The sequence below is a fragment of the Barbus barbus genome (genome assembly GCF_936440315.1).
Source record: "Barbus barbus genome assembly, chromosome: 16".
Taxonomy (NCBI): domain Eukaryota; kingdom Metazoa; phylum Chordata; class Actinopteri; order Cypriniformes; family Cyprinidae; genus Barbus; species Barbus barbus.
The window spans coordinates 28654572-28671253 of record NC_136744.1 but is presented as its reverse complement, the minus strand read 5'-3'; the positions used below and the strand labels follow the sequence as shown (position 1 = coordinate 28671253).

At 35.9% G+C, this 16682-nt stretch overlaps 2 protein-coding genes across 13 annotated transcripts in view; both read left to right on the top strand.

Moving 5' to 3' along the window:
- Positions 1-10396, top strand: part of LOC306882846 (golgin subfamily A member 4-like) — a 40220-nt gene extending 29824 nt beyond the window's left edge. For 8 of the 9 annotated variants that reach the window (XM_079437799.1, XM_079437797.1, XM_079437794.1 and 5 more), the window contains 6 exons: positions 407-424; positions 1012-1080; positions 1901-1976; positions 5961-6058; positions 8547-8633; positions 9712-10396. In XM_079437799.1, the coding sequence (XP_079293925.1) occupies positions 407-424; positions 1012-1080; positions 1901-1976; positions 5961-6058; positions 8547-8633; positions 9712-9726 (363 nt within the window). In that variant the 3' untranslated portion in view covers positions 9727-10396. The remainder of the gene's footprint in view (positions 1-406; positions 425-1011; positions 1081-1900; positions 1977-5960; positions 6059-8546; positions 8634-9711) is intronic. The other variant, XR_013785301.1, reaches the window with a different exon arrangement.
- Positions 10397-10912: 516 nt separating this feature from the next.
- The window catches only part of LOC306882672 (integrin alpha-9-like), a 105538-nt gene continuing 99768 nt past the window's right edge, over positions 10913-16682 (top strand). For all 4 annotated transcript variants that reach the window (XR_013785279.1, XR_013785280.1, XR_013785281.1 and 1 more), the window contains exons 1-2: positions 10913-11326; positions 12637-12764. Coding sequence is in view for 1 of the 4 variants with exons in the window: in XM_079437484.1 (XP_079293610.1) it covers positions 11139-11326; positions 12637-12764 (316 nt within the window). In the remaining 3 variants the exon portion in view is untranslated. The remainder of the gene's footprint in view (positions 11327-12636; positions 12765-16682) is intronic.

The window sequence follows — 16682 nt, the reverse complement described above, 5'->3', positions numbered from 1 at the left end:
ATAATAGACTTAATTTTCAGACTCTAAGTTGCAGTATAATAGTCTCAATCCAGAATAGGCCAAAGGAATGAATTTCCTGAAAAGGCTTGGAATGCGTTCCTGAGAAAGAGGCCTTAAACAGACAGTCTCTGTTCTCAATTAACCCCTCAGCGAGCATCTTGAGCTGTTAGATTTACGCCGTGGTGCCGCTCTCAGGCGAGCACTGCATGCTTGGAAAGAGGCAAAAAGTTGAGCCTTGTTCAGGATAAAGTGGTCCTCATGTGTGTTCGGTGTGGTTACCTCTGGAGCCCATGCTGCATTTTTGCAGTCTGATGTCACAAGTCTGTGGCCAAACGCAACTCAGAAAAAAATGTTTGTATGTTAATATTTACAAAATTATGCAGTTGTGTTCTGTTTTGTATTTCAGGGTCTTGAAGAGTTAAAGGTAGGTTTTTATTTCCTTCTATTTTTCTGATTAATTCCCATAGACCATATAGTTGCAATGACTGCACAATATTAAGATTTTTCAGTAAGCAATGTATACTTTATTCAGCAATGATGCATTAAATTGATCAAAAGTGACAGTAAAGACATTTATGTTAAAGAAGATTTATATTTCAAATAAATGCTGTGCTTTTATTCATCAAAAAAATCCAGAAATCAAGGTTTGCATAAAAACATTGGGCAGCACAACTGTTTTCAACATTGATAATAATAATAAATGTTTTTTTATTGTCAAATCAGCATATTAGAATGATTTCTGAAAGATCGTTACACTGAAAACTGGAGTAATGATGCTAGAAATTTAGCTTTGCATCACAAAAATAAATTTTCAAATAGTTATTTCAAATGGATACATTTATTTTAAACATTTTTACTGGTTTTACCTCATTTTTGATCAAAGAAATGCAGCCTTAATGAGAATAAGAGACTAACCCAAAACTTTGAACTGTTTTGTTCCTCAAGATGTTGCTCTTACTTTCCACTTGTTTATATTTTTGACCCCTGGTGTTTTTCTCTTTGTCCAATCAGGTTCAGCTTGCAGAAAAGACGACCGTGTTGAGCGAGGCCAGGCTAAAAGAGCAGGAATACCACAACAGGGTAAGTGAAGAGAAGTGCTAACAGAAAGACAGAGTTTAGCTTGTTGGGTGTCTGAACCACTAAAAAGGTAGCTCGCTATAAACTTTGTTGACAGTTTAACTAACTTCAACTTGCTCAGCAGGATTCTCATGCTCTTCCATGACAGCAGTTGACCAGAACAAGAAAACTGACCGTAGAAGAAGCTAGAAATGATTGCGTTTGCATGCTTGCACATAGTATGTTTTAGGCCTAAGAAGTGTTGGCAAATGACAAAACTTGAGTAGCACACAAAGACAAAGTAGAAGGCAAAGAGAAAGAATGAGAGGAGCGTTTACCAACCCGTCACATTCCCAGATCTCCTGCACTCCTCCAGCTGTGTAAAACCAAAATGAGATTACATTCATTACACCGCACATCTGTTTACTCTTATTTCACCCTTACAAACAGTTACAGCAGCGCTCATGCTGTTTCTCTCGCCCCACACGAACGCAAACTCACACGGGGAGGCACACACACTGGACATACCTTTATTTTTATAACCCGGCTTCACCCTGGGCCATATGTTGTTGTTAATTTGTTGTTGTTTTATCCTGTGTGAGCAAAGTCAATCAGTTTTAGTTCTATGCAATAATATCAGCTAGCATTTTCAGGAAAAAGAAAATCCTCTCCAGTTGCTTTGGATAAAAGGATCTGCTAAATGCATTGATGTAAAATGTATTATGCATATTTGCATTTCTCATTTCCTATTATTTCATTTCTAAAACTTTTATGCAAATATAAACACCAACTTAAGTTCTTTAAGATCAGTTTTGCACTATATATTTGTATTCTTTATTTTCAGATTCATGCACTAGAAGACAAACTAAGACGCTCCCATAAAAACACAGTGGTGACTCACCTGGGAAGCTCATATAGAGGTAAATAACCGTAAACATTTTCTATAAAGATGGCTTTTGAATGCTATATCGTCTAGCTGTGGGCAAGCAGAACAATGTTTCAAAAGCCAGCTGTTATCCAGATGTCATTTACTGTCTTATTAATCTGTTTGTAATATGAATTTAGGTGTTTTAGTCGCCTAGTGACAGTAAAATGCTTGTCAAGTATCTCCTGTAACTCCCAGAGGTTAATGAATGATGTGGCACGCTGACCTTTGGCAGATAAACCTCACCTTCATTCTCACTAGCTCCGAGCGATCAGTCACCGCAGGAGAGCCGAGCTTTAACGCTATCAATCACACACATATGCAGAGCTTAAACATATGGGCAGCTAGAGGAGAAAATCTGCCCCTCCACAGCCCTTCCCTGCTGCTGTAATAAAGAGCTCATCTCTGAATCTAATGGTTTTCACAGACCGCGTTTCTCCCCAGTTCCCACGAATGACCCCAGATTCAGACGGCCGTCTCCGAGATCTGCTGTGTCTTTTGTACTTCCATTGTTTGGACAAGAACAGTGTCAACATCAGCATCAAAACAACACCTTTTGTGTTACTTGGAGGAATGAATGTCATTTGGGTTTTGGGTGTGAAATGCAGACTAAATTTTTATTTTTAGGTGCGCTAGTCATTTAAAGACAATATAAAATTAAATTGTAAAGCATAAAATAAAGCAATTTGCATTGCACAATCAACACTTATTCATCAAGGATGCATTCAATTGTGACTTTAAAGACATTTATAATGTTACAAAAGATTTCAAATAAATGCTGTTCTTTTGAACTTTTTATTCATCAAGGAATATTGAAAAATAACATTTATCACAGTATCTACAAAAATATGAAGCAGCACAACTGGTTTTAGCTTTGATAATGTTTCTTGAGCAGAAAATCAACAGAATGATTTCTGAAGGATGATGTCAAACTGAAGACTGGAGTAATTCAGCTTTGATCACAGAAATAAATTACATTTAAAAATGTATTCAAATAGAAAACAGTTACTTGAAACTAATAATAATATTCCAAAATATTACTGATTTTGTAAGCTTGAAATGAGACGTTTAAGGGACCAATTTTGAACACTAAAAGGCAGCAACCTTGGGAGACTCGACTCTCAATTTCAACACAATTTGACTTTAACAAGTTGCTAAGATTAAAAAGAGACCCCACTTAGCACAAAATACATAACGCACCATTATGGGTTAAATTTGTGTCCATTGTGCAGTTGTGACAGTCTTATTGGATAAATCAAACTTCCTGGATTGTTTTTTATCACAGATATTGTTGCAATGCTTTCTGCAGTTGCTTAATCTACAAAATATACTTGCAATGCTGAATTTGTCAGTCTTCTTGTTGGGAGTGTGTCTATGATGCCTTACAATGCCATCTAGTTAGGTGGCTCACTAGGTGCTCTGCTCATAAACCACATTAAATATCCTTCTGAATATATTCCCTTTTGACGATATCTCCATCTTTGACATGCAGCTAAACAACCCGTCTGTTTTCCGCTGCTCTCTCAAACTTCATACACAAACAAACCCGTCCGTTTATCCTCTCTGTTCTTCAGCTTATCTGTGTGGCCTCTACATTAAAGGGACAGTAGTTTATGAAGTCTTTTTGACCTTCTGACTGCCTCCCATGAATTCCTCGTTAGAGACAAGCTGCCTCAGAAATGCCCCAAAAACGACCTGTTTTTGTATATACTGTATGTTTCATAGAGTACTGAAATGATTTATGGTACTTTTTTATGTTTTCTCTGCATTGATTTCTGTATTATTTATGGAGTTTGTTCATTATCCATTCAACAGTTTAAGGATGTGCTAATGGCGGTCGTAAACCAGTCCCTCTGTATCATTCAAACAGCATTGTTCTGGAGATGAGACCGATCGGTGTGGCTCGTGTTACGTCTCTGTTGGCCCAGCTGGGCTGATCTGGGGTCAGTTGGACAGGTCGGGTTATTTATTAGCCCCTCATTTCTCCATGCTTCCTGATCAAAGGCCTGTTTGGGTTTCAGCGGCAGCTTGAGTTCCAGCTCTCTCCGTCAAGCCACCCCAGTGTCTTCAGCACTGGTTAAATGGGCTTTCCAGAGAGACACACGGCTCCTTCTGCTAATGGCCAGTCATTCACAGGTTTAATGAGGCAAGACAGCTGACTGATTGGTTCTACCTCCTATGCTGTTTGTGCACGCTAGATACTGTAATGCAAAAGTCAGTTTCACTTAAAAAACTAATTGCTTAATCCTTACATCACTTCCATGAGACATCACTGAAGATTTACTGCACATCTGGGGTGCTTGTGATGCTTATGATGTTTACCACATGTGCGTACAAGAGCATGTACACTATTGTTCAAAAGTTCGGGGTCGGTACAATTGTTTAAATGTTTTTGACAGAATCCACTTCTGCTCACCAAGGCTGCATTTATTTGATTCAAAATACAGTAAAACTGTAAAATATTAGTTTAAAATACCAGTTTTATATTTTAAATTATACCTGTGATCAAAGCTGAATTTTCAGTGTCATTACTCTAGTCTTCAGTGTGACATGATCCTTCAGAAATCATTCTTGTTTTGCTGCTCAAGAAACATTCTTATTCAGTAATTATCCATGTTAAAAACAGCTGTGCTGCTTCACATTTTAGTTCAATCCATAATACATTTTTTAGGATTCTTTGCTTAATAGAAAGTTCAAAAGAAAAGCATTTATTTGAAATAGAAATTGTAACATGTCTTTATTGTCATTTTTTATCAGTTCAAAGCGTCCTTGCTGAGTAAAAGTATTAATTTCTTAAATAAAACTTTATGCATTTATGTAATCTATTATGTGCATCTAATACATCACTTTTCGTGAGGTACAAAATTGTGTTCTTCTCCCTAATTAATACATAAACAGTTGTGTTTTCTAAAGTGTGATGAGTGAGGCGTAGTGGTTGAGCTGGGCTGGTTAATGTTGTGTTGTTCTCTTTACATCATGTTTTCCATGGTATCCAACAGTGCAGAAACCTGCCCGCCCATCGCCGGCTTTATGACATGCTTCTTTTTTAAATAACTCAAGTTGGTTTTTGTTCATTCACGGTCTCAACGTCTCCTGTTCCGTTTCTGCTTTCACTTCTTTATCCATTAAAAGCAGGGTTGAAAACGGAAAGGCCCCCACCTCGACTGAGCCAAAGCTTCTTGTATTTAGCCACAATGCTGTCATTATAGTGTTCCAGTGCTGCTGCGAGCCGCTGGAAGTGAGGCGCGTCTAGCGCTCTGATTTACCGGCTGATTATTGCCACGCAAAGGTCACAGGGTGTGTGTTTAGTGAATGTATTGAGTGTATGAGTGTGTGCTTATCTTATTGCTGTCAAAGCAAGGGAAAATTGTCCTCAATCACCAGCACACATTCTGAAAGATTAACTCTTACTATCGCTCATACTTCAGATTTGAAACAACCCCCAAACGGAGGTATTAAACTCACTCATAATTTCTTCTGCACTCTTAAAAAAGGGGGGTTTCACAACAGTGCCACAGAAGAACCATTTTTGGTTCCTTTCAGTCAACCGATCATAGAACCACTTTTTTTCCTTGTGTGAAGAATATTTTAATAATCTAAAAAACTTTTTCCACTATGTGCACCAGTGTGCACCAGCATAAACATATTCAATCTAAAAGTCTAGTTGCATTTGTAGCAATGCACATATTTTCGTATCTGATCATTTGATTTTCTGTTATTTTCATCCTCTCCGACTCTCTTGGTTCTACTCTTAGAAGACGATGGATGGTGTTGAGTGTTTGGAGGATTTATAAGTTCGTCATCTGGCTGCTCTGGTTTTAATTTTGTTCAGCAGAACTGGAGTGAATGAGGGAACAGCCAGGTTTTTGTACAGGCTGTGCTTTAAAAACAGCAACCGTTTCCTCTAAAACCAAACTCTAGTGCTCTCAGATACTCTGAAAATGATTATGATGAATCTGCTGTTTGTGTGTTTCTACAGATTTGTCACACAACAGCGCAGACCCCTTCAGCGAGCCGACCGAATTTGAGTACCTCAGGAAGGTCCTGTTTGAGTACATGATGGGAAGAGAGACAAAGGTACATTTTAGGGGTTATTATTACACTTTACGATGATGTCATTCAGGAAGGGACTGTTTTTGGGTCATTAATGTTATGCAGTATTTGAACAGAATTGTTTAAATTACCCTTCTTTTTATTGAGAGAAAAAAAGGTATAATAAAAAATCTAGAAATATAGTCTGGTCAAGCTTAGGCACTTAGAAACGTTATTAATTTATATTTATTTTAATTTAATTTATTAAAACGTTTAAAATCGAGTATGCTTACATGTTATTGATAGCTAAAACTTTTGAAAATCATGTTTATTTAAATCAAAATGAAATATTAGATGAAAATTAGAAATGCTGCTTTGGCAACTAAAAGTGCTGAAATTACTAAAACAGAAATTAAATGAAAAAAAAATGTTTTTAATACATTTAAAAGCGTATAAATTTCTATACAAATAATACAAATTTAAAACAAAACCTGAAAATATAAACATAAAAGCTAATTTAAAATATTAATAAATGCTATGTAGATACTAAATAAACAATAAGTAGTAGATAAATAACATTAAAATAACGTTGATTTGAGAGTGACAAATTCCAGCATTATTTTTAAACCATCTTTAGCCAACATATTAAGATTATGGGCACAAGAAAATGCAGCTACTGCATATGTGGGAAAGACCCATTTACGGATAAACAACTATGTTTAAAATAATAATTATGTGTTTCCATGTTGTAAAACTTTCATATTATCTTTCCCACAATGCACAGTTTTCCAGCACATAATAATGCCGTTTGTTAGAGGAAGGATGCAGTAAATAAGTGAGACGGGGAGTCCGGATGGAAGGCTGTAAAATGATTCATTCCCATGAAAACTCCCACCAGCGTTATTTTGTGACCGTTTAGCAAGACCCTAATGAGCGAATCGTGTCCGTTTAGCCAGGACTAATTAACGGCCCGGTTGTCGCTGCCCTGAAGCCAGCGGGATTCCCCCTCGCTGCTAATAAACAGTCAGGTTCTTATGACGTCACAACAGGCCTCCCTGTCAGAGAGGATGTCCGGCGGGCGGCCCGGTGGCTCGGTCTCATCACATGACCCAGTAGAGCCTGCCATTTAAGAGAGTTGCTCGGGTGAGCTGGTTCTGAGCTGATTAGCACTGGGTACGGGCGCTGGCAGATCTGTCTAGGGCTGATTACCCAGCAGGCTGCAGATAAATGAGCGTTTTGTCTTTGCGAGATGTAATTGCTCACAGAACAGTGCAGAGCAGCAGATCTACTAAAGATGGGCGGCAACGTTGTTGTTAACTAAAACTAAGACTATTAAAAAAAAAATGTATTAATTGAAATAAAGCAGAATTAAACAAAAAAGAACTGAAATATTCTAACTGAAATAAAATAAGTTTATGTATTAAAATTACTAAAACTCTTAATGGAAATAAAAATTTATGCTAATTAGATTTTGTGTGTGTATATAAACAAAATAATAATAAAAATAAAAAAAGACAAAACACAACCAAATTAATGAAACTTACATTAAACTTAACACTTAAATATAAAAATGATAAAAATATATAAAATAAAATATTACAAATATTAAATACTATAATAGTATATAAAATACTAAAATGTGTGTATGCATACAGTATTATTTATATACATATTCATATGTACATATTTGACCCTCTAACTCTAGCACTTTCTATTCTAATTTTATTTTGTGTCTTTTTATTTAAAAAATATGTTTTTTATAATAATAATAATTATTTGTACTGCGTTAGGCTAACCAAGACTTGTAATAGCACTTGTACGTTGTTGCTCTTTTGTTGGTTTTGATTGCTTCTTATGTCCTCATTTGTAAGTCGCTTTGGATAAAAGCGTCTGCTAAATGACTAAATAAATATTTATATGCTCTCTCTCTATAAAAACAACTAAGAAAAATGATAAAAGCTCATACAGTTAAACGCCTAAATAAACAAAAATAAAATAACATTAATTTATTATAATTAACTTATTAATAAAATGTATACAAAATAATAGCTACTATATTAGTATATAAATATCCATGTGTGCACATGCATGTATGCTTCACTCCTTCATGTTGTTTTCCTGTTAAACCGTTAACAACACCAACCTATGATATGAGACCTGTTTAGTTAAATAAAGACCTGATGATAGGTGAAAATGGGGAACATGACTGATGAACAAATGTAATCATTTTAAAGGGACAGTTCACCTAAAAATAAAAATTCTGTCATCATTTACAGTCTCTGGTCCCCATTGACTTCCATAGTATTTTTTCCATACAATGGAAGTCAGCGAGGACCACCTACAGTTTGGTTACACACATTCTTCAAAATATCTTCCTACAAATTAAGGGTGAATAAATGATGAGAGAATTTTCTTTTTTGGGTGAACTATACCTTTAAGTTTTAATTTCTTGCTCTTAAATAAAATACTGTAACATTTAATGCTGAATTTCAGCTTCATCTCATTTTTTTCCTCTTGCATCTTTTTTCTTCAGACAATGGCCAAAGTCATAACATCGATGCTGAAGTTTCCTCCGGACCAGGCGCAGAAGGTTCTGGAGCGTGAAGATTCCCGTGTGATGGTGAGCGTTTCTTTAGGGTGCAGAAGCAGCCTTCAAAGACTGTCCGTAACTCTCCATGTTAACACACTGACTCAAACAGGCGTCGCAGATGTAAGCACTGATGCTCAGCCTGCAGTTCATGTGCAGAGAGGGAGCCGATCAGATGCTAAATCAAGCACATATGTGCTTCTTATCGAATATTTTATGGTTCGTTATCAGGTTTCTGCAGTGTGGTCACTGTTTCCTTTCCAATGCTCCATTAAATTAATATAGTATCATTAGATCAGGAAACTCAATTCCTGACATTTATTTCAATTTCTCCAGTTGTTTACTTGCTTCTTGTGAAATCGCTTGCTCAGGAAATCCCACTTCTGTAACTATTTTGATAGCCAATAGCCTTTAGTTTACACTACTGTTTAGATTTTTTTAAATGGTTTTGAAAGTCTCTTCTGCTCACCAAAACTGCATTTATTTGATCAAAAATACTGTAAAAACTATTCTGAAATATTATCACCAATTAAAATAACTGTTTTCTATTTTAAATGTAATTTCTGTGATGCAAATCTGTATTTTCAGCATCATTACTCCAGTCTTCAGTGTCACATGATCCTTCAGAAATCATGAGAATATGCTGATTTGCTGCTCAAGAAACATTTCTGATTGTTGTTAGTGTTGAAAACAGTACTGCTACTACTTCTATTTAATGAATAGAAAGTTCAAAAGCTCAAAATTTAAATATTTTGTAACATTTACTGCCATTTTTGACCAGTTTAGTGCATCCTTGCTGAATAAAAGCATTAATTTCTTTCAAGCGGTACTGTACATCACAGCCTTGAAACATGATTTTCTACTTGCTATTTGAATTATTTTTATTTTTTTAAATATGTGTATCTTAATCTCCTTAGCAACAATATAGCAACACCCTGGCAACCTCCTACAACATCCAAGCATCGGAACATTTTCTTAAAGAAATGTCTATGTAGCCAACGAGTTGTCAGATATTTGTTCTGATGACGTCGTGTGAAATGCAGCTGCTGGTGATTTTAATGCATGTGCCTGCAGTAACTGAGCTTCTGTTCCCCATCTGTGTGTTTTACAGCCTTGGCTCCGGTAAGGTGGAACCAGAACCGTGCCTGAGCGAACGACAGATTCTCCTGCTGCTGCTGAGAGATGCTACTGACATGAAAGAGCCTGCTCTACTTCTGTGTGTGTGTGTGTGTGTGTGTGTGTGTGTGTGTGTGTGTACACGTACGGTTACTGGTACAAGGGAACTTGGTAAGATTAAGAAATTGAAAGAATATTCTTAAAATTGTAGCTTGCCAGAAATAATTTATTACATGGATTTTTCTTGCTTTCTCTCTTTCATTTTTTTTTTTTAGGGTAGACGGTTATTTTTTAAAAGCTGCATATTTGTATGATTTGAAGACTTGTGCAATAAGTTTGTCTGTAAGTTTCAGTTTGGTTGATTCTCTCTATTTTTCCTGAATTATTTCATTTGTATTCCTGTTTTTCTCTGTTTAATGGTAAGATGAAATGACCCTTTAACTATCTGCACAGCACATGTATGATATAAAGACACAGGCTCATAGTATGCTGACTGTTTACTATGTTTGTTTTTGTAACTTAATACTGTATTTTCGGGGAAACTGACTAATTAGATCCACGCTTCATATTGTAAATAATCATTGTTGGAAAAAAAGAGGCTATAAATCTCTGTCATAGGGCACTTTGAGGCAGTTAATACATTTTAAGACAACTAATAAAGTTTTATTTACACTACATTGAAATCTTCTTCTCTCTGCATGCAAAAGCTCTTGTAACACTGCTGTATGTTGCAGTAGTCTGGTTAAGCATCAATCTAATTCTCACTATAATATAGACACTGTTGGACAAATAATGTACAAGTGTGCAAAGATTTTTGTGCTACTGAATTATCACCAGTTTGTACAGTATAAAAATCATTATGCATATGGAGTCCCCGTAAACCACCAATACCAACGTGTGTGTTTTTTTATATATTTAATATATTTTTATGGATGAATACACATAAATATTAAGATTAATACATAACAGAATATATATCTCCAAAAAAAAAATTGTCAGTTTTTAGATATGCTCTAAAGCAAATTTAAAATATATTATATTATCACCAATCATAAAAAAACAAGGACTTTTAATCAAACCTATGCTACAGTATGCAGTAAGTCGTGCAGTACTGAGCGCTGTCGGTAGGTGTCGCCAGTGCACGCGGCGCTGATCTAATGTGAAACGTGATGCTCGCGCGCAACAACACACGCGTCAGCGCGAGCGCGGCGCTTTAATGCCAAGAGAAACTCCAGAGACTCAGCAGAAGAGAAGAGCCAAACCTCCGATTCACAAGCTCAAACTCTGTGTTTGCATGCGTTTAATTCCCAACTTTAAGAAAAGGACGTGGTGTAGTTATATAAATGTAGTTTTTCCATTATTTTTGGGACTCTATAGACAGATTTAATAGCTTTTATAAAGTTCTCATCAGATTTACTGAGGATGCACAACAGAATGACGGATCTTTCTACGCGGAAAAGACGCAATTTGGATGTTTTTGTGTATTTGTGTTTGGTTTCTTTGGCTTATTCCTTCAACATTGACTTACAACATCCCGTGGTCTTCCGAGGACCAGATGCGACGTTTTTCGGATATTCGGTCTTGGAGCACGTCCATGATAACACACGCTGGTGAGTACATGATCAGAGACAGAATTAACATTTATACACTCAGTTATGCGCGTTTTAATGCTGAAAAATAGATTTTAAAGGCGTCTTCTCTCTGGAGGTGTGCCTCGCGAAGCCCAAATTGTCTTTTGGGGGCCCTGGTACATTAAGCCAAAGGTCAACTGTCTCAAGACTTTATAAAAACTAAAACTAAAGTTTTATCGATAATGAATCCGTACTTCGCCTAAGTTTAGCCGCAATGGAAAGCGCTCGAGGCGGTCTTCGGTTGCCAAGGTTACCTCCTCAGATAAGCGGAACGTTTCTCGAGCATCAGGTGAAAATAATCGCTCTGACTAACTTGTAATTTAACTTTTGTGGTCACTGAAATCTTCTTAATGATAAATATGAATAATTAAAACTGGTCTAAATGTAAACTACTTAAAAAAAAAAACAAAAAAAAAAACAAGCCATCTGTTGAAAAATCGAGAAATGTCATCACGTTGATTCCGCTAGCACAGTACATCACATGTAAAGTATCTTAAACGCGTTTAAGTAGTTTTATATTTAATAAATCTGTAATGAAATTATAAATAACGACAGTACTCACTTCCGTCGCTATGGTTACCTCAGGCGAATGCTAATTCTGAACGCTAACATCGGTTTAGCTTTAGGAGAAACATTCATTATTTACCTTTTCTGTGTGAATTGTCTTGTTTATTTTGATTTATCTTTGTGTTAGATGTCGCAGTGGCTCAAAAAAATAATTTAGACTAAATTTAATTAAAATGTGTATTATTGCGGTTAGATGATCAAATATCAAACCAAGTTGAATGTATTTTGAAACTGTTTAATCAAACCAGGTTGATTAAAGGCCACTAAGCAAAAATGAATAAGAATATGGAGCTAATTCTGGGGAAAAGATCCTTCTGCATTTGGACAAGGTTTGGTTTGATGACATTATATTTCTCAGACATGCAACTTTTAAAAAAATCTCTTATGAGTGTACAGATGTTAAGACTTTCCTCTAAGGGCTGTCCTGAAGTTTAAAGGAAACACTGGCCAGCGCCCAAATCATTGCCTTTGCTGATGATGTAGTTCTTGCATCACCGAATTGTAGAGCCAAACCATGACAGTATGACAAGGCAGAACCACCTCCAGGGCTAATTCACTTATTAGGCATCCCTAGTATTCATCCATGACACTCAGACAAAACACAGACCTACAAAGAATAGTTTTGTTTTCCATTTTGTAATGATAAAAACTGTATCAATTGGCTTTTGTCCCAGGTAGTGTTGTGATGTACAGTGACAGCATGTTTCTCCTGATGTCTGTAGGATTGTGGTCGGGGCTCCTAGAGCAAACTCATCATTCAGCAGTTCAGTTCAGTCCCCTGGAGCCATATACAAGTGCCGGATCCGCAACAACCCAGAGCAACGCTGCACTGAGATGGACCTCGGGAGAGGTGTGTGTGCATCTCACATGATCTCACAAATATCCAGAGTACACATCTTACTTTAACTGCATACATATAGTATATTCACATAAAGCCATATATACTATATAGCAAATCTCAGCTGTGTGATTGTTATATCATCAAACTTTATATAGAGAGCTGTGCAATAATATAGCTCTCTGTATAAAGTTGGATATGTATTACTGTATGTCAAACTTTATTTGCCTACATAAAGTCCACTAACATAAGGTGATTGTTAATATATAGTAAATCTCAACTGCTTTATTTTTTTATTCAATCACTAAATGTAACTGTATTATCGCCCAGCTCTTTATACAATTGGATATATATCCAACTTTACCCTGCATGCATACAGTATACTTACATATGGTGATATATATCATATAGCAAATATTAATGACTTAATTGCTTGCATCCTCACAAAATGTAGCTATATTATCGCCCAGCTCTTTATATATAGTCGGATACATATCCAAATTTAATTTACCCTCATACAAGATTCAAGATTCAATAGTTTACTATAGAGGAAACAGTCTGTTACACCATACAATGAAATTCTTACTCTGTGAATCCTCTCAGCAGCCTATGGCATAAAAATAAAAGACACAATATGTAGATTACAAATTTGCAATTACAAAGATTACTAAAATTGCAAGATTACTAATAGTGCGAAAAATGCAAGAAACAAAATTATTGCATGTATAACGTGCACAGTGTGCAATGTAAACGAAGAAGACCTGCTGTTGCAATTGAAAAAGTATGTGTGTGTGCAATGAAAAATGCACACAAAGTATGCAGAGGTAGTCTGTAGTGTCTGATGTTATTTGCATTATGTGTGTGTGTTTGAGTGTAGACAAGATTGAGGATTTGACACCTCTCAGAATCAGCGTGTAATCTACAGTATGTCTGTAGTGATGGGGGAGAGGCAGCAGATGGGTGTTGGGTAAAAACTGTTTTTCAGCCTTGATGTTCTGGCTTTTCCTTTAGCATCTGCACACAGTATACTTACATATGGTGATAAATACTACATACTGTAGCAAATCTTAATGACTTTGTTGCTTGCATCGTTGCAAAATGTAAACTTTATTAGTGCCCAGCTCTAATCTGCAAAATTCGATTATAAGTCATGAAGATATTGTAATTGTTAACCTTCATGATTTTCTGTAAAGCTGCTTTGAAACAATTATGTATTGTGCTATACAAATACATTTGACTTCTTAAATTAATAAATTTTCTAGAATCTTGAAGAATCCAGAAGAAGAATGCATCTAAAGAACATAAAACGTGTCTAAAGATCTTTGGAATTTGTAAAAAGGGAAGTGCAAATGTGTTTATATATTATCATTATATCCTGTGTGAGTGTCAGATGTGCTTGTGTTTGACAGCGCCAGTTAAAATGAAAAACAGCTAGAAGATCTAGAAAATCAGCCGATAAAAGAGCAGAACTGTTTTACATGGGTAGTTTAACCCAAACCACTGTACCACTGAAATCACTCATGAAGTTAAACATGGAATTTGGACCAGTCAATATTTGAAACCCTATCTGGACGAATGTTTTAGCTGCCTTGATTCACACTTTTCCTTTAGTAAATATGCATCATACTCTGAGCTTGTTTATGTGATGGACAACTGAAAATATCATTGTTTTTCTTTTTAACATTATTAATATTACTGTGTGAAATCAGTTTAAATGTCTGTAGTCTGGCTCCTGAAGTATTGTGATAGAAATGATGAATGGTTTGGCTAATATTTTCCGAGCGGCTGTGCCAAGGATCCGATGTGTAGAGATCTCTTGAAGCTCTTTTCTTGTGGAGAGATGAGAGCGGTTTATGTGGCTTTAATGCGCACACTCCTGCTTGTGCTGTGTCTTACTGACAGAACACACAAGAGCAAATGAGGCATGTCCTGGGGCCCCAGCTTTGAGTTTGCATGAATCATATAGAATAAGACCCCTCAGGGCCCCCCTTGAGAAATATTGCTACTGATATGAGGGAACTAGTGTTCGTTTCTCTCGAGTGTGGTTAAAGGAATAGTTCACCCAAAAAAATAAAATTTACTGAAAATTTTGTCACTTTAAAAGTTAAGTCCACTTCCAGAATAAAAAAATTCCTGATAATTTACTCACCCCCATGTCATTTAAGATGTTCATGTCTTTCTTTCTTTAGTCGCAAAGAAATTACGTTTTTTGAGGAAAACATTCCAGGATTTTTTTTCCCATATATAGTGGACTTCAATGGTGGCCACCGGTCAAAAATGCAGTTTCAATTCAGCTTCAAAGCGCTCTACGCAATCTCAGCCGAAGATTAATGGCCTTATCTAGAGAAACGGATCAGTCAGAAAAAATATATATATATTTATACACTTTTAACCACAAATGCTCAGCTTGCTCTTCATCTTTGTACTTAGTTTAAAAACTCCATCTCATTTTCTCCTCCAACTTTACCTTTTTTGTGAAGGGCATTTGACTTTTTTTTACATGTTCGCTTTGTAAACACTGCATCGGTACTTCCGCCTACGTCACGCGTGACCTTTCTAATATCACCTAATAAAGACAGAGTTAATGCTAGCCGAGCATTTGTGGTTAAAAAGTGTATATATGTATATGTATATGTGACCCTGGACCACAAAACCAGTCTTAATTTAAAAACTTAATTTTTGATTGGTAATATGCATTACTAAGAACTTAATTTGACCGCTTTAAAGACGATTTTCTCAGTATTTAGATTTTTTTGCACCCTCAGATTCCAGATTTTCAAATAGTTGTATCTCAGCCAAATATTGTCCTGTCCTAACAAACCATACATCGATGGAAAGCTTATTTATTCAGCTTTCAGATGATGCATACATCTCAATTTAAGAAAATTGACACTTATGACTGGTTTTGTGGTCCGGGGCCACATTTATATATATATATATTAACAAAATGAATCGTTTCTCTAGATAAGGCCCTTAATCCTCTGCTGAGATCGTGTATAGCAGGGGTCCCAAACTTTTCCATTCCATGACCCACCTAGACAAGTATAATCTATTTCAAGACCCACCAACATATTTGAAATCAAAAAACAATTGACATTACTATAAGCTTAATCTTATTTAAAAGCATAATATGGCAGAAATTAAGTATTTAAGAAAAATAACCATTTTATTTTATAGTAAAATTTCACTAATAATATTTACGTTTTAATTTCTTTATTTACAGACGTTAATGAGTCTATGGAATATATGGCTGCACAATTAATTGAATTTCTAATCGCGATTACGATTATGGATGCCACGATTACATAATCGTTCAAAACCGCGATTACAAAAATAAATAAACAATTAAAAATGCCCACTTGCATTATTCTGTGTGCTTAAGAGGTGTTTGCAGCGCGGGGTTTAACAAACTCAAACACACTGGATAAAAGACATTGTCTAACTGATAGTCGTTGTCACTCTGTGCATGATAGATATGTTAAACGCCAAACGTGTCACAAGCGGAACAAAATAGCGGTACTCGTTTGAACTGCGTGCCACACACAGACCTTTTATTCACTCGCCTCAAAAGAAAACAGCGCAACACGAGCTTAGAGCGAATGCGTTTATTACAGTAACCAGTCACGAGTAGTCTTTAGGCTACTGTTCTTCAATGCAAACACCATAGAAACCTTATAGTTAGGCTACTTTTTTACCATGGTAATGAGGTGCTGTACTTTTGGTTATGTATAAAAGATGAGGCTGTTACAGTTTTCACAATGGTACAGTCAAATATACATCTGCATCCCAACTCAAAAGCAATAAATGTTCAGGAAGAGTGTTTTCAGCCTTTTTTTAAATATATATTTTATATAAAAAATACGGCATGCAGCTTCAAACAATGGCATAAATCTGTTCAAAATAATCGTTATTAATAATCGCAATTACAAT